We start from the raw sequence: 17956 nt of genomic DNA, 5'->3' as shown, positions 1-17956 counted from the left end.
GGGTGTATGAGAAGGTTGGCAGGTGTAGGACCAGCATTCACCAGGGAGAGCCTGTAATAAGAGTCACGATTTTTTGTTCTTTTGTTTGACTGCTTGCATTGGATAAGTAAACCAACAAAGCCACAATGGACTTCATTTGCCTGCGTGCACCACATGACCACAAGTGGCTCTTTGATAAGACTGAGTTTGACAAATAGTCACTACAAATACATTTACATTGTAGGGGCAAAAAACTGCTTAATTATAGGTGAGGATGTATGAAATTAAACAACAATCCTGTCAGTGCATACACAAAATCTGATGGGATTTTACAGTATAGCAAGTATAAAATATTAAAATGTACAGTAGAGAAAGCATATATCTACGAACAGTAAGATAAGATAAGACAAGCCTTTATTAATCCCGCAGCAGGGACATTTGCAGTGTCACAGCAGCAAACATTTAGGAAATGTAGTCCAAATATAAAAATAAACCAAAATGTGCATAAGTACTAGAGAGTCTGATAGCTGACTCTTTTAAAGAACTAGAAAAACAGAAGTGAAGCTGATATTGTACTTCTGAATATTGCACATTGATGCACATGTACAAAATGGTATGGCTTATAATAGTGCAAAAAGTTATATATAAAGTTATATATAAGGTACAGCTGTATCTAAACATGTGTAGATGTGTAGTTAATAGAAGTTAATGTAGTTAATAAATGCAATCTGCAAATGTGTAGATATTCCCACATTCTGTAAATGCGACACTGAGTAGGTTCATTTAAACAGAGGTAAATTGCTAGTTTACATAGTGTGAGTGTTTAACAGGGTTAAATGAAGTCAAATATATACCCAGGTTTTGGCTGAAATCATGGTAAGGGTTAAAATTTAACAAGTAGGTAGTTATATTTAGATTAGGACTCCAGAAAATGAATGTAAGTCAATTTAATGTCCTCTGGAGTGGTGGTTATAGGGCTGTGTGTTTATGTTTGTGAGTGTAAAAATCAAGCCACGCCCACTAGCCGGTGACGTCACAGCTCCGACAGTGATGGGATCTCGAGCGAGCGCTGGTGAGTTTCTAACAAACCAATAATATCTCTCAATTCTGCCTTGTCACCTCAACAGGGAAGTAGGCAGGACGGCGGCGGGGCTCGGCTGCGGTCGCCGTGAGTTTGCTTTAAAAAGCTGCGAGCTGCCGTCGGGTGTGTTGAGAGTGTGCCTGCCCAGTTATCATCGCCTTAACGGACCAGTGAGTAAGCAGCCGTGTTCGCTTTACTTGTCCGACTTTACCGAGCTCTCGGCGCCGTGCGGTTTGTTAGCTTCGACGGTAGCTAGGTGCAGGTTGCTAACAGTAAGTTTACGTGTGGTTCTTATCGATTCGCGTTGCCATAACAGCCAGGAAAGCTAGCTGCTGTTGACAGGGAGAGGAAAAGCTTTCGTAGTTCAGTTTAGTAGCAGCATAAGCCGGGCTTTTCCTTCCTGAATATTAGCAGCTAGCTGTCCAAGGAGCAGCAAAGTGTCAGCCCGTGTTATCTTGAAGTGCTGGCCGAAAGCATCCAGCTTTAACACGGCGTTGTGCTGTAAGGTTTAGCCCTCTAAATACGGGATTTGGTGGAGGATTTGACTAATATCATTACAGTTTGCGGTGCGTTGAGTGTGTTGAGCTATTTCTGGGAGCAGCATTGACCATCTGACCTCCACGTGTAGTCTTGTTTTCATGTCGGGGATGACATGTGTATGTATAAGCAGCTACATACTGGTGTCTAGCAGCGGTTCAGTCTGTGCTGATGCAGCTTGCAGAAAATAAAGAGGTTGGTGACAAAATTACTGAACCAACTGGTACTTCCTGATTGGGCTGAACTTAAATGAGTCAAGGGAGAAATCTCAGCATGTTCTTTCTCTCAGATATGCTGTTAATTAGCTTTAATTGCTAAATAATGGAAGACAGACTGAGGTACCTGTAATTTTGGCTCTTTAGGCTATTACACACATTAATTAGCTTACTATTTTTCAGATAATGCTGCTGGGTTCAGATTTTTAAGCTTCATTTTCCTTAATTGCTTTAACTGTAAAAGTGTATTTAAACATCAGTTTTGCTTTGTCTGGAGAAAAACAACAGTAAAAAGTCAGAATTATGAAACTGAAAGGTTTAAGGAAGGTCAATTTTGGTATTTTTTGGTACACTTACTCTATTTTAGAAGTCCTGAAATGGCAGAAAATATCTGTTCTGGATAGGTGATACTGAAACTAATCATTGCTTTGTCCAAGTAGCCAAAATATATTTGCAAATGTGTGTGTATATATATCAGTCATTGCAATCCTGAAATTTGCAAAAAAAAATACCCAAAACCCATCAGTCACTAAATTAAAAGACGACTTTTTTCTCATCGCTTTCACTTAAAACTTGTTTGAGTTGTGTAATCTTTAAGTTTCCTTCCGGTTTTGTCAGTCAGTTTGAACTTCTCAAATATGTTTGTACCTCTGCAACAACACTTTGACATTGACATAAATTAATGTAACTGTGATGTTTACTTGTGCTTACTGTGCTTCAAGATGTTTTTATTTACAACAGAAGTAGGGATTTGGTCTCTTTACATTCTTAAAGGCCAGGAGCCATTAATGGCACGAGTTGAAGTGTAAAAAAAGCAAAATAGGATTCTTATTATATGCCTCAAAAGTGGCCACTGTTGGCATTTTGATGGCAATTTTGCAAAATATTGGCAATATCTTTAGCTGGACTCACACTAGAGGAGTTTAAAGTCATAACAGATGGTGAAATCAGTTCATATCAAAAATAAAAAGGGAAACTTCATAGATATTGTTTTCTGTAATCTCAGCCATGCACATATTGCATATTTGGAAAGGAGTGGCGTGATACCCACTACAAGATTAGATTATTTTACCAGAGGTAACAGTGAGGGAGTAGTGCCCCGCCTCATGGGATCTCATGGTGAAGCAGATAGAAACAAAATGGAGACTGTGGTCCATTGACCCTCTTTTACTCTAGGAAAAATGAAGAAAAGCAGAACGCTAAACGTAAGCATCTGTTTGATTAATTATTTATTCTAAGTAAATATAAAATCTGAATCTGGAAACCCGACACATTACCAGATAATCTGGGCTGAGCATGGATTCAGACTAAGATCTCAGACCAGATTTCTCTTATCTACAGACAGACAAATGAGGATCATTTGGCTTAAAAGTCCTGTAATGTGAGCCTGGCCTTAACTAGCTTCATGAGGTGTTAACCTGGAATAGCTTTCCATTAATGGGAGAGGCTTTTGTGTTGAGTTTTGCTGTGCTGACATGTTAGTGATATACAATATATTGTGAAAACTATATGTATAGTAAATGGTGAGGCTCACAAATTTTATTCTAACATTTTTGTTTTCATTGAATCACTGACAACCGTCCGCTTTGGTCTTAACCGATTCATACCACACAAGTGAACTGAAATCCATGGTAGAAAAAATGCATTTGAAAATTGTACAGTACGCCAGAATAAAATGTTAAGGCATACAGCTCTGTGGAGAGGTTTTGGATGCTTGGGTATGTCAATGATTCATTTTTATTGTTTAATTGGTGTTAATAATTTACCCAATTAAACATCTATTAACTGATAAGGCAATTAAGGCCTTGCACTTTATCTGTCAGGAAATGCCTTGTAGATTTGCTGTAGTCCTTGGATGGGTGGGTCCTCTTAATGGTCAGTGATTTGGAGTTACAGGTGTGTTGGCTAATCGCTCGTAACAAGTGTGCTTCCCTTTCTTAACTGCTAACCCTAGTGGTTGTGTTGATGAACTCTACAGCATCAGGTTGTGAAACAGTGTCTTGTAGCTGAGTGGTTCCGTTAGCTATCTAAGGCTCATGCTAACACTTGAATACCAACACAGGTTTGATATTTAAGAGTAGCAAGACTCTGACTACATGCTTTAAACTAAATTAATGATGTGTTTCTGTGACACTCTGCTCTGAGTATAAATACATTTCAGAGGTGGCAGTAAATACTAACAGATTTCCTGGACAGGACTAGTTGCTGTGACAGTATTTGTGATTGTCTGGTCCATGCGGAATGGAGGGGTATATAAGTTGTCTTATTTTTTATTTACAAGTTGGATTTTTCAGTCCCTTCAGGTGGTTGTCACCCACATAGTTACCATCACATAAACCAAAACTTATTTGATTCCAACCAGGTTTGTGTTGTGTGTATATATAGAAAAATGATTTGGGGTCCATGCAGACCCCAGTCGGACTGTGCATCTTTTATTTATGTATGTTTGTGTCTTGTTGCTCTTGTGGTGACTGCCTCAGTGGCTTTGTGTTTCATTTCAATTCAGGAGTTCTTACACTAATATTGTAAGCAATACACATCAGTAATCATCAATAGTAATTTCATTGTTTCCTTCATGTTTGTGTCCATAGATGACACACGTTTTAGGAAAATATACGTTGAGAGGATTTGGACAGGTACAGAAATATGAAAGAAATGAAATACTACTGGGGTCCAGCTGGAACCTAAGTGTACTGATGAGGGTTTAAGTGATAAAACAAATGTTCATGTGGATGACTTTTCATTAAGGACATTATTTAAAATTTCTACCCCGACTTCACATGTTTAGATTCTTATTCATTATGCAATACCATTAGGAGGGTCTGATCAGTCCTGAATTCATTCTACAGAACAACCAAGACCCAGCCAGAGTCAAAACGATCTATCTTCAGCCACAAGGAGCCCTGCAGCAGGTGGTATGAGTCCTGATCTCAGCATCATGGAGTCAGTCTGAGGTTAAATAGAGGCAGCATAAATCCACAGAACAACTGTGGCAAATTCTCCAAGATGCTGGGAACAAGCTACCTGTCAATTACCTTGAAAAAATCTGCACAAGTGTACTGAGAAAACTGCATTCGATTTGCAGTTTATTGATAAAGCTACTCTATGATTTGTTGTAAACTTTCCAGCAACTTGGTGTCTTTTATTGTTCCTTGTTTTTTGTTGTTGTGTGCAACGCTGTACATCCATCAGCCAGGTGTTGTCGTATTGTTTGCATACTTACGGCAAATCCCTGTTAGATCGTGTTTGTTTTTGTCGTCTTGGTGGTTGGTGTACTGTGTAAGAGGACGTTGTTGAATGTTTTCTAACTTGGTGTTCTGCTTGTCTGCTTCTCAGAGAAAATGAGCAACATCCCCCTCTCTCGCTCTGAAGTGTTCGGGGAGCTGAGGAAGGAGCTACATGAAGATGAGGAGTTCCACCAGTCCGACGTTCACGTCTTCGTCATCATGGGAGCATCGGTGAGAGTGCAGTCAGTGACTGTATAAGTGAAATGGGAAGTGATCAGCAAGCTTGGAAAATTAAATGAACGGGCTAATGATCTGAAGCAGACTCACCTAAAATGTACTGTGTGATTACATTTTTTAAAAAACTTTTCTGATTAGGATAGTATAACTCATTTCTTTGTCCCCTTGTTTGTATTTTTGGCACATCTACAGTGTAGGCCACTTATATAAGAATTCTTGGCCATAACTTCAAAGACAGTGTTGAAATTGTTTTAAATACTGCAATTATTGCACATAGTGTGATTTGGGAAATGTTGTAACTGATTTCACCGAGCTTCTGCAAACAAGTTTTGAAAAGGCTCAGATTGAGACAGTGAAAACCCCAAGGTTCCTCTTTGCTTGTCACTTCAGGACAGGGTATATTTAAGCACTTTACAGCAGTGCTAGTAAACACAAATATAGTCATCAGGTTAATGTGATGTTTGACGATGTGGCTTGAGGACTACATTCCAACTACTTGATACAAAAAATGAAATAAACCAGGCCAAGTGTCTCACATGTCTGAATTCATTTATTCGACTTCTACAAAAAAAAAAAAAAACAAGTTAAATTGAGTCCATCGAAAGAATGCAATGAACAGTGTCCCTTTTTGCTGCAGATATATTTCCTCATACTGTTCAGGTGTAGAGTTCAGGAACTAAAACTATTCCAGGTATTCTTAACCTTTTCAGGTTTATTTCCTTGTTTAGTTGTTGCACAATGTGTCAGTTCATCCGCTTGGTGTGCTTCCTGCTTTGTCGTGGCTTTATTCTGTCTAAATGTGTCTTCTTTTTCTTTCTTGCTTCTGTCATTTAAATAAGACATACTTTGACAAATGAAAAAAACAAGTACTAATACCCAAATTCAGCAAAATCATTCTCAGAAGAACTGTTTTCTCCTATTTCGTCATTGTTAAATGCATTATTTTGGACGCCACTGACATCAAATATAAAACAAACTGCTTTTATTTTAATTTTGAACATCCATCCAGGGCCCAGTAATTCATTGGCTGCGTCCTCCTTTCTCCTGCTCTGTTTGCTCTTTGTAGAAGAGAGTGGCGCTGTCGCTGATTTTTGCAGTGTCACTGACAGTCAGCGTTTTTCTTTCAGGGTGATTATGCAGGCAGATGAAGGGAAAGGTGGGGCTGTGTGCAGCCTCATTGTGGTTGTTCTTGTTCTGTGGATATGTGTGTGTGTGTCACTGCAGCTAAATGAGTGGACTGCAAACTGCTTTTTTCCAAATAGGGCTTTACTGTTTCTCACATACAGTTACACCATATCCTCTAACATTTACTTAACAACACTAATTCAATAGTTCTTGTGCTTCAGCTTCATGATAATGTGGCTGAGAGCGATTCTGATCGGTGTATTTCCTGCCTCTGAATGAGCCTTTGTGGGGCGACTGCACGATAGTAAGCATGACTGGTCTGCATGCAATAAAGGCAGTATTTCTGACTATTTATTTGCTTGAGTAAATTAAACTGAAAATATCAAAACTGTTTAAACAAACATTCTTCATTATCAATTGGTGTACCAAAAGGGATTTATGTTCACCACTGACTAAAAAGTACTCCCTGGGGGCACCAATGTTTCCTCCAAGCATAAAAACTCCTGACAGTTAGTTGTTTGAACTTGGTTTCAGTCCTGTTTTTCTCCAGGTTTGATACAGTAATTGTTAATCTTGGTCACCATTAACCAGTATATGGAACAGATATAGATTTGCAGTTAAAGTGAAATTTTGAGGTCAAAATTTAGCACAAACTACCACTCAAGCCGTTATTAAAATAACTTAGTTTTTTTTATTTTGTCTTGCATGTGTTCAGTTATCCCTCAGTGTCAGTCGACAGTACTGTGAGCAGGTCTGCAGAGTGGTGACTACAATAGCAAGAAGTGGCTGCAGCGGGGCCAAAGCACCGCCTTTCTAAATGTGTTTATTTTATTAGGGATCGTTTAAAAAAAAACAAGATAATTGTAAAAATTCTGTATATCGGATCCAATCTCAGGCAGGCAGATCATCGACCCCTATTTCTTAGCTTCTTGCCTGAAGTGTTTCAGTAAAGATTTTGCTCAGTTCTTCTCATGTGCACATCTATTTTAAACACACAACTTTAAACAAAGCAGTGGGGTTACAAGTTGAGGCGTTCCCAGCTGACAACCGGAGTGTTTTAAAGGAGCAGCAGCTCGGCTCGTCAGATTGAGGCCTGCAGGATACCGTTATGGGAATTAGTTTTTAATTATGTTGACTTATAACGCTCTGTCATATGACATAAGTTATACCTGAATTGATATTTCCAGTCATCAGTTATTTGATGTCTGGTTTCACAGTGATTGGCTTTTACCTAATAGGCGGTATTGACTTGTACAACGCAGTGTAACAGTGCGGTTAAGCCACTAACGCAGCAGGTTCTTCAACATAATGTCAGTGAGCAGCAGGGCAGCCGTTGTTCCTTGTTGGTTGGCTTTTGTTTCCAGTGGGATTACACAGGCTTCTTACATGAGCCAAAGCAGCCTTCTTACCTGTTGCAACACGACCTGACTTGAAATATCTCAAAACCTTTGTGTAGTTGAAAATGACTGCTAGTCTGACAACGGTTTATGCTAAATAAACAGCACAGCAGCTCCAAAACAAAACATGAACACTTATTGATTGTAAACATGTATTTTAAAGTTGAAGTCATATTTCTTCTTTTGTGTTTGCATCTTTAGGGGGACCTGGCCAAGAAGAAGATCTACCCAACTCTCTGGTGAGTGAACCTAAAGAGATGCTGGTGAAAGACGCTCCTCTTATCTGGTCCAGAGCTTCGGAATTTGACTGGAATGAACCACATGTTCCTCTGTTCTCTCCCAGGTGGTTGTTCAGAGACGGCCTCCTCCCTGAGCAGACGTATTTCGTGGGCTTTGCTCGCTCTGACCTGACCATTGATGCCATCCGGTCTGCTTGCTTGCCATACCTGAAGGTAAAAGTGGACCTTTCAGATGCAACTTTTTGAAAGATCTAACGGACAGTTTATTTATTAATGATTGGAGGTAATGCAGAAAGTATCGAACAATGAAACCACATCCACCAAATGTTCCAAAAGGAAGACAGCAAATATAGTGCACAGTACATAAGTGCTAAACATAAAAATATAATAAATAAACCACCTTTTCACTTTAAGTTGTCACCATGGAGCAGTTTTCATGCGTCTTATCACTTATATCTGTTCTAATTTTCTACAGTGAGGCATTTGGATTTACATTCAACAGGTGGCGCTAATATGTGAAAATACTATACGTTGTAGAACAGGGCTTTCCAAATCTTTTTGACTACACAAGTAAGTCAACAGCTGTCATATTTCTGGCACAGTAGTAGCGAGGTCGGTTTCGATGCACCTAATGACATGACAACATACCAACATGTTCAGGAAATATGAAACACAGTAAAAACATAATGTAACTTAAACTAAAAAAAACCCAGAGCCTGTTCTCCAGAGACAACGTGGTCGAAACAGGGTATTACATGTGGGAGTGGCAAATGCAGTGTGTTTTTTAACATCCAGTCTGCTGCTGAGCCGTACTTTAGTGGCGCTAAGTATGTAGCTGGTTGTAGTAGCAGTGGCTTTAATGTCATTGTACCATGTTCTGTAATGTTCCCTTAACTTTCATGCAGAGGGATGAGACAGGTTGAGATGTGAATGAAGTCCTTCCAGTAACCTTTTTACTCTAGGTAACATTAGTTGTTTGTCCTCTTGTACTGGTTGGGGAGAAGATTATTTGGACATAAAATCATTGTGTATTCATTGCTTCTTGATCAACTGGTGCTCCAGGAAAGCGACCACCTGCCCTGCAGGTGCACCTTTGAAAACAGGAAACAGGAAAATGAAAACAATCACAATGCAGTATGTATATCACAATTACACCCACTTGTCTTGCTCACTGCTGGGTGTTTGTGGCCCTGTACTAAATGACCCCAGGATCCGGTGGTTAGGAACCCCTGCTGAGATACACCAACAACGGCACATGGTGCTAGATTTAAATGGATTTGAATGGGTTTTGCAAATGTTTTCCAAGGAAGGATCTTCGTTTGTCATATTTGTTCAGTCGCAAGGGTTTAAACAGTGCATTTTTGGAGTAACACTAAATATAAACACATTTGTTAATTTACAGGAAACCCCCTTGTGCCTCTGGATGAACCCATTTTTCTTAATTTCTAACCATAATTAGTTACAATCGATACACGTTTGTGCTCTTTGCCTCAGGTGGCAGATACAGAAGCAGAGCGGTTGTCGGCCTTCTTCAGTAGGAACACCTACATTAGCGGGAAATACGCTGATGAGGCTACCTTCTCCAATCTCAACACACACATCCAGTCTCTTCCCGGAGGACTTGAAGCAAACCGTCTCTTCTACCTGGCCCTGCCACCCACCGTCTACCACGACGTCACCAAGAACATCAAGCACCACTGCATGAGCACAAAGTCAGTACACACTTCTCTCTCTGAATACTGCGTGTCGCACTGAGTGTTTTGTTTGTCTCTGTGTTTCCTGCTGTGTCCCAATGACTGTAAACACATAGATATCATCTTGGCAGGCAGCAGCATGTTCTAACGCTCCGGTGACATCTCATGTATTGTTTGGATATAAAGTGTGTGAAAACCCCTGAAGCTTTGTCTTTAAATTTAATAGCAAAAAATAGCAAAATAAATCAGAATCAGAAAAAAACTTTATCCCCAATGAGCAATTAGGTAGGCAAAGAGCGGCACAGTAAAAAAGAGAACGAGAAAGAAAAAAACACTAAAACGATGGATGGGTGAAGCAGTAGATTATGTTCAGCGGCACGCTTGCTGCCAGTAACCGTATGAGAGGTAATAAGGGCAGTAGTGCCCAAATACGTGTCAAAGATGTAAACAGAAGACTATGTACAGCAATGAATTAAAAATACATTAGAATTAAAAATAATAAATAAAATGATTGATGAATGATAAATGAATAATGCCTGATCTGTTCATTTCCTTCTTTGTTTAGGGGCTGGACCAGAGTGATCGTAGAGAAGCCGTTTGGACGTGACCTTCAAACCTCTGAGGAGTTGTCCACTCATCTCTCCTCACTGTTCACTGAAGAACAGATCTATCGTATAGATCACTATCTGGGCAAGGAAATGGTGCAGAACCTCATGGTGCTCAGGTAGGAAAACCACCTTCACTTAAGGTTCTGGTCTGCTTGCGTTTACTTCCAATTCAATGCTTTGCAAAGATTCTAAATGTCAAGAAGACGCTAGTAAAATGCTGTAGATTTGACTACAGTTAGCTTTCTTCCAGTTTACAACAGCTACAAAAGAACAAACGTCTGACTGACCTGAATTCATAACCAAGTTCATAGTGAAACTCAAACCACATATATTGCAGGCATGTCTGAATCACTCCTGTGGAAGGAGAGCTTCTTCTGTTATCTCCTCTTGATTTAAGCTCATTTAAAATATGCAACACTTCCGTTTCAGAGGGGTGGTGGTTTAGAAGAGCCCCTGTGAATATGATACAATATAAATAGAAATGGGCTTTTAGCCAAGCACTAAACTCAAGATAAACGTTTATGGAAGTTGTCGTGAACAGCTGTTCTCCTCCAACATTTGTGTGCGAAACAGAAAACAACTGTGTGATGTTCATTGCAGGTTTGGAAACCGAATCTTCGGGCCAATCTGGAACAGGGACAGTGTGGCCTGTGTTGTTCTCACTTTTAAAGAACCATTTGGCACTCAGGGACGAGGAGGCTACTTTGATGATTTTGGCATCATCCGGTGAGAAGAAAACACAAATGTCTAAAGTTTGTCTGTAGACCCCCCAGCAGTTTTGAAAGGCATGATATCCTATTAAAAAAAGCCAAATTACACCATTCATGAGAGGCATGGAACTGTAAAAACGGAAGTGAGTAAATATGTGATGGGAGAAAAAGAAACACCTTGGAACTGTTTGGGGTTCAGAGGGTTAATATTAAAGTTGAATGTTTTTAAAGTTGCATTAAAATGAGCAGAGAATAAAAACAGTTCAATTGTTACCTTTCCATTTGTACAAAATTATTTGTAGCTTACTGCAAAGAGAATTACCATAGAGCTTAATGCATTTTACCACTTAAACACATGATCCATTTTAAGTTTAATTAATGTGATCACAGCCATCAGTCTCCTCTCTGTCTTCTTTGTGACCACCTGTTCCCTTCGTCATTATCAGTGATGTCATGCAGAACCACTTACTCCAGATGCTCTGCCTGGTTGCCATGGAGAAACCAGCTTCCACCAGCTCTGATGATGTCAGGGATGAAAAGGTGCAAAATCTTTACTCCTTGTGAAACAATTTGAAACATCTCCGCCACGACAGATACAGAGATGTTCAGTTTTTACATGTGAATAAATGAAGTGTTGTTGTGTCTTCCCTCCTGTAGGTGAAGGTGCTGAAATGTATCGCTCCAGTGTCCATGTCAGATGTGGTGTTGGGTCAGTATGAGGGGGATCCACAGGGCAAAGGAGACGCCAAACTGGGTTATCTTGATGACCCCACAGTGCCTAAAGGATCAACTCAGGCCACCTTTGCCACCGCTGTGCTCTACGTGCACAATGAACGCTGGGATGGTAAAGACGCTCACCTCTTTTAAAAAAGTACCACATTGAAAATTCTCCTGGGCTTTTACGTCACGCATTTAAAATGCACAAAACCTTTCCTCCTCAGGTGTTCCTTTCATCCTGCGCTGTGGAAAAGCTCTGAATGAGAGGAAAGCCGAGGTGCGGCTGCAGTTCACGGATGTACCGGGAGACATATTTGGAAATCAGTGTCACAGGAATGAGCTGGTGGTTCGTGTGCAGCCCAACGAGGCCGTCTACGCCAAGATGATGAGCAAGAAACCCGGTGTTTACTTCAGCCCTGAAGAAACAGAGCTGGACCTCACCTACAAGAGCAGATACAAGGCAGGTTGATTTGTTAGTGCAGTACTAGTTATGCTCTTGTCTGTCTCATTCTGCAATCCTTTCCCCTCTCCACCTTACCCTCACACCAACTTGTTGGGGCAGATGGCTGCCCTCCATGAGCCTGGATCTGCTGGATATTTATTCCTGTTACAAAGGAGTTTATTTTTTCCTCTCACTGTCGCCAAAGTATTTGCTCAAGGCCTGTTTGGTTTTGTAGGGTTTATGTGAAGTGCCCAAAGATGTTTTAACTGATTACTTGTGAATTGGCACCATATAAATAAGACTAAATTTAATTAAATTTTATCATGGTTAAGTCATAAGCCGCTTTGCAGAGAAAGTTATATTGGAACTAAATGAAAAGTAAACTACAGTGAAGATAAGTCTGCCCATTATCTTCACAATAATTATTTGTTTAACCTATGAAATGTCTGAAAGCTAAGAATGTCCCAGAGCCTTGTCTAAGCTCCCAACACCAGAGATATTACATTTTAAAAGATAAGCAAAGAAGACTAAAGCACATTCTATTGTCAACTAAACATTTCAGTTCTAAAATCTTAAATGGAACTAGTAGTAAAAAAAACAAAACGTGTCTTGTTTGTTGATGTGAACTCTTTGTGTTTCCAGGATGTGAAGCTCCCAGATGCTTACGAGCGTCTCATCCTGGACGTCTTCTGTGGGAGTCAGATGCACTTCGTACGCAGGTCTGTTTGTCACTGTAAACTAAAACAGCGGCCACGAGATGGCAACACAGTGCATATTTTCTCTGCTGTGGCATGACTGAAGCAGAGTTTAAGAACCTTGAATCTTTTATACTTTACCTGACATTATTTCTGCCTCTTGAATTGTTGGCGTCTGCAGCGATGAACTAAGGGAAGCATGGAGGATCTTCACCCCTCTCCTTCATCATATCGACAAAGAGAAGCCGAAGCCTATCGCTTACAGATATGGAAGGTAAGTAAAGTTGTTCCCTCTGCTCCAACAGGATGAGGAATGTCCTCCCAGTGCTGATTGTGTCTCTTTTTCTTTACAGCCGTGGCCCCACAGAAGCAGATGACCTCTCAAAGAGAGTTGGATTTCGCTACGAAGGCACTTACAAATGGGTCAATCCTCACAGACTCTGAATTGTGATGAATGAGGGAGGAGTAGAGGTAGGATAGTAGGAGGGGTGCAGCAGAGTAAGGGAGTGCTGAGGTGTCTGAGAGAGGAGGTGTTTGCACTAAGTGGATCCATCGAGCAGCAAAGAAGTAAGAAGCTCATTCTGGAAAAAAAAATTCTCAGGTTTAAAAATGATTCCCTGGAGCCTGTTCATCAAGCATTTTAATGATAATTGTGAATTTGCAGCATTACAACAGGCTCATACCACAGATTTGGTGGTAATTTTCTTACATTCACAGCAGCTTCCGAAGTTTAAATTTAAAAGTGGGACCATGTCCATTAAAGAAACTCAAAAAAAATCTTTGAACACAGCAATAGTCTGATGAAATGGCTCCACATCCCTGTCCCCATTAATTAGGTCTTAATTGGTCAGGTGGTAAATAGAATAACTGAGCAACAAGAACAGCAAAAACAAAACACTCCGCTGAGTCACGATAATACAATGTTAACCAAAGACGGTAACAGAACGCAGCAGAGACGAGGAACAGGATTGACCAGCTGTCACTCTTAAGCATTGTGATTGTAATACCGTTATGCTTCGACCGCATCTTTCTTTTTATAACCTGCGTGCCCGCTTCTTATTTTTTTTGCCTCCTTTGCCTGGGACCAAGGGTTAAGATAAATACACTCCGTAGCAAAGGGCGACACAGGCAGTTTCCCTTAAAAGAATTTGTACTGCAATAGTCTTAATTGTCTTTCAGGACAAACAAAACAAGCTCCGGGTCTTGTTTAGTAGCCTCCCTCTGAGCTTCATTCCCTTTTTGTTTACATTTTTTTCCAGATTTATTTAAGTTGCTGACTTTGATTCCATATTTCACCGTACCCAGACAGCAGCTGTGTCTGTCACAGGTCAACATTGAATGTCTGTAAAGGTGTATTGTATACTGCTGTTAACTGCACACTCTCGTAAAGCTAGCTACATTTCCACTACTTGTAATAAACTAGCTTTGCTTCTCTGTTAAGGTATTCCTCATTTTGTGGTTCTGGTGGTTGTTTCAGGGCACTGAAGCCACTGAGTGACTCTTATGTGGCTCACTGGCCTTTATTTTCTTGTCAACAGTGAATCACGTCACCTGCTTGGATGCATGAGATAAAACTGAGACGCACTTATAGAAGAACAGCTTAATGAAGCTACTAGAAGTCTAAAAATGTACAGGAAACCTTTAAGACTGTAAAAAGAGAACTGCAGAAACTAAGCTCGAGTTACTCTTTACAACAAAATCAAGAAAGTTTTTTATTTCTATCAAGATTCTGACTTCACTGCAGTGTGGTTTAATAGAGATCGTTGTGAAAGAGTCAAAAATTTGACACCTGAATTAATTTATTTACCAACAAATATTGGGATAATTTCCAATGCATTGGAGGTAGCCGAGGGAAAAGTGGGTCAGGCAGGATCACATTAACAAATGGCGTAGTGGATGGACGTTATGTTACTGGAGAATTCTGGTTTATTTCAACCTTCAGCATTTCACCTTTGAAAGGTCTCTGGAGAAAGATTGACAGTTAGCAAGTACCAGTTTTACCATCCCTCTTGCTCCCCCATCTTCTTTTTTAGTATAAACATACATAGGAAATGCTGGAATAGGGTTGTGTAGTTTGGTCCGAGCCATTTTTTTTTTTTCATTTGCAGAGCCTGAGCACACAAAACGGACAGCCTATGACTTGTGAGGAGACCTTTTTTTGTATTTAATGTAGCTCTAGTAACTTCACACTCTCCACCTTTGTTCTAGATACCTGGGAATCAAGCTCGTACAAAGCAGTGTATATTGGGGCGACTGGCATGAGATCCTTGTAGTTTCCAAAAACTCTAAACTTGTTTTAGAATTTGCATTATTGCACAATCAAATTGTGAGCAATACTTAACAATTCAGGTGTAGCTTGATGCTTGAGGTCACTGTTGTTTCCAGTAGTAAAGGAGATTTTAAAAACGGTAAAATTAAGATTGCAAAAGGGTAGAAGAATGCCGTTTGCAATGTGTGGAAGGCTTACACTTAAAGTCTACAGCTGGTGATTTACTACGTTTTGTGCAACTCTTCATTTCTTCCAGATCTCTGTATTTGAGGTGGAGAATGCAAAGTTGACAAAGAGCCACAATATGCAGGTTTACTTGGGACACTCAGTGTTGAAATGAACCAGAATTATCCTTTGAGATTTTAAGAGTTCAGTGGTGGTGGCACGGGGGGGGCAATGACGTTAGTTTGATTTTTTTTGATTGTATTTCCTTTGGATTTGAAGACATTTCCTGATGCCAGAGGAGAAGAGGAGCAGCTTTGTACCTTTGCGTTAAGACGACTGTGACTGTTTGTCAGTACGTAGCTGTCGGTTACAAAAATATTCAGAGCAAGTGGAGCAGCTAGCTAACGCTTATCAAAGTTTGATTTACATTTTCAAAGTCACATTTTTGAAATGTAAAACAAATCACGGCTTTTATTTTATCAGAGAACCCTGGAAACGTTTGTCCGTAATTCCGCTAACTTGACTGAAAATGGGCTGCAGTTCCCGTTATTTAAACATCAATATGATGGATAAATGCAGATGGACTTAATATATTTCACCATGCAGAAATTTTTATTGATGTCCAGTATGTTTTATAGACCTAAACATTTAATATAAATATTAGAAATGGATTTCTGTTTCCTCATAATAATTGAGTTAGTGCCATTAAATGTTCATCAGTGATTCAGCTTTAGTTTGAAACTTTAACTTTGTAGCTATATATATTTTTTTTAAATGTAGGCCATTTTAAGGTAAGACATTAAAGGATGGTTTTCTGCGGTAAATGAATTTAAGGTTTAATTGACTGAAATCTTTCATAGTAGAACCATCATTGTAAAAACGTCAGTATGGTGTGATGCTCAGAAAAGGGTCGCCGAGGAGCGACACAAAAACAACAAACGTTGGTTTCCAGGGGGTTAGGCAGGTATTTATTTGAACGAGTAAGTTTACAAAAACACTTGTGAGCAGAAAAATCACAAAGTCTGTCTTTACTTCAGCTGAAAATATTTGTTTTTGTCTTTTTTATTGACCAAACGTTTCAGGAAGTAGATGAAGAATAATTAAAGCTCTCATGTAGAAATCCAACTTCTTTTGGATCCTTATGGAGAGTTTAGTCTTAGAGTTTGTAAAGCTGTTGAGTTTTTAGAGTCACATGGATTGTTTTGACATTTAATGACCGAGTCCTGAAATAAAATTACAGTGGTGGATTTCTGTCATTTAGACTGGACTAAACAAATAACCGCAGCATAAATCTCAAACGTCATTATGAGGAGTCTGGATTGAGGTTTCTCACTTGATAATGATCAAAACATGAAATTTAGGTTGGTTTAAAAGAATATTCAACCTTAAATCTCTGAATGCTGACCTAAAAGGTTGGTTTCAGGAAGTACTCCGCCTACAAGGTCCTCACACATCCACCTTAAAGGAACATTCCACCAAAAACCCTTGGACATGTACCTAAAATGTTGGTTTAACCGAGTATTCCATCCAAAATCCTCGAAGAGACCTCAACTAGGACAGTATGTGTAGCAGCAACAGTAGAAAGAGGTCCTCTCTCGGTGGAAGAACCGCGTCCAAGTGGCAGCTCCCTTTCTGCTCTTACCTTACTCACTGAACTCATGTGCCATGGAGGATTCGAGTAGTTGACGTTTCCTCCTGCAACCTTCTCTTTTTCAGCTTTCTTCCACGCCCGATCACTCCCGACCCGGTTTTGTTGACATTTTTGATGCTTTTTCTGAGCTTTGACCAATCCGACAACATGACGTACATCATCGACATCGGCGGCGTAACCAATGGAGGAAAAACCACCTTCACCGAAGTCCGACCACAAGGAGGAGGAGGAGACTCGCATCCTCATTGTGGAGGGCTTCCTGCTGTACGTCTACAGGCCTTTGATGGATGTGCTAAACCAACGTTACTTTATTTCCATCCCATATGAAGAATGCAAAAAGAGGAGGTGCTCTAGGAAGTCCACGGTGCCAGACCCCCCGCCCCCCCCCCGGCCTGTTCGATGGCCACATCTGGACCATGGACCTGCAACACAAGAACATCTGCTCACTGTGAAAGATTACTGAGAGCAGCTTTTTGTGATTTCTATGCAGAACACTGTTTGCTGAACCGTGAACTATTAAATGGCTTAAGAATATGGAGTATTGTTACTGTTTATTATTGTTCTCAGGTTTACTATTAAATGTACAGAGGACTACTTACTGTATTTTAAAATTTACATTACTGCACAGAACATTTAATATGTTACCACGGATCAAGGGTACAGATTGTTGTTCACTGTGTATTGGGTAGCACTCATTTTGATTTAGACTGATTAGCACACAGAACCCTATGATGTTTATTGTTTACAGCTGAGAACAAGTTGCTAAAATTACAGAATATTTCTTATTTTAGGTGTGATAATTGTCAGTAAATGTTCTAAGAAGTGGAAATTGACAGGGTTGTATATAATGTTGTTCTTAAAAATATTTGTCACTTAAATGCCCTCAGGATACGGTCATTGAGCTTACTAGTTTTACATAACAGGCAGATGCTGCAGCTAATGATGCTGTAATTCACATAAACAAGGAA

General features: G+C 39.8%; 1 protein-coding gene across 4 annotated transcripts; it reads left to right on the top strand.

Annotated features, from left to right (window-relative positions):
• The first annotated feature begins 1009 nt into the window (after window positions 1–1009).
• g6pd (glucose-6-phosphate dehydrogenase) lies at window positions 1010–14343 on the top strand. Of its 4 annotated transcripts, XM_022204499.2 has the most exons (14): window positions 1090–1230; window positions 4662–4724; window positions 5149–5270; window positions 8000–8037; window positions 8142–8250; window positions 9532–9749; window positions 10297–10455; window positions 10940–11065; window positions 11496–11589; window positions 11707–11893; window positions 11991–12226; window positions 12851–12927; window positions 13085–13177; window positions 13257–14343. In XM_022204499.2, the coding sequence occupies exons 3-14, from the start codon at window positions 5154–5156 to the stop codon at window positions 13345–13347; spliced, it is 1545 nt and encodes a 514-aa protein (XP_022060191.1). In that variant the 5' UTR covers window positions 1090–1230; window positions 4662–4724; window positions 5149–5153; the 3' UTR covers window positions 13348–14343. The 4 variants fall into 4 exon arrangements, with proteins under 4 accessions (XP_022060189.1, XP_022060190.1, XP_022060191.1 ...); XM_022204497.2 differs by lacking the exons at window positions 1090–1230; window positions 4662–4724 and adding an exon at window positions 1010–1051; XM_022204498.2 differs by lacking the exon at window positions 4662–4724 and having other exon boundaries at window positions 1079–1230.
• The last annotated feature ends 3613 nt before the right edge of the window (window positions 14344–17956 follow it).

The sequence above is a fragment of the Acanthochromis polyacanthus genome, chromosome 6 (assembly GCF_021347895.1).
Source record: "Acanthochromis polyacanthus isolate Apoly-LR-REF ecotype Palm Island chromosome 6, KAUST_Apoly_ChrSc, whole genome shotgun sequence".
Classification (NCBI taxonomy): domain Eukaryota; kingdom Metazoa; phylum Chordata; class Actinopteri; family Pomacentridae; genus Acanthochromis; species Acanthochromis polyacanthus.
Note: the sequence above shows the minus strand (reverse complement) of the source record. Positions and strands in the feature narration are given on the sequence as shown.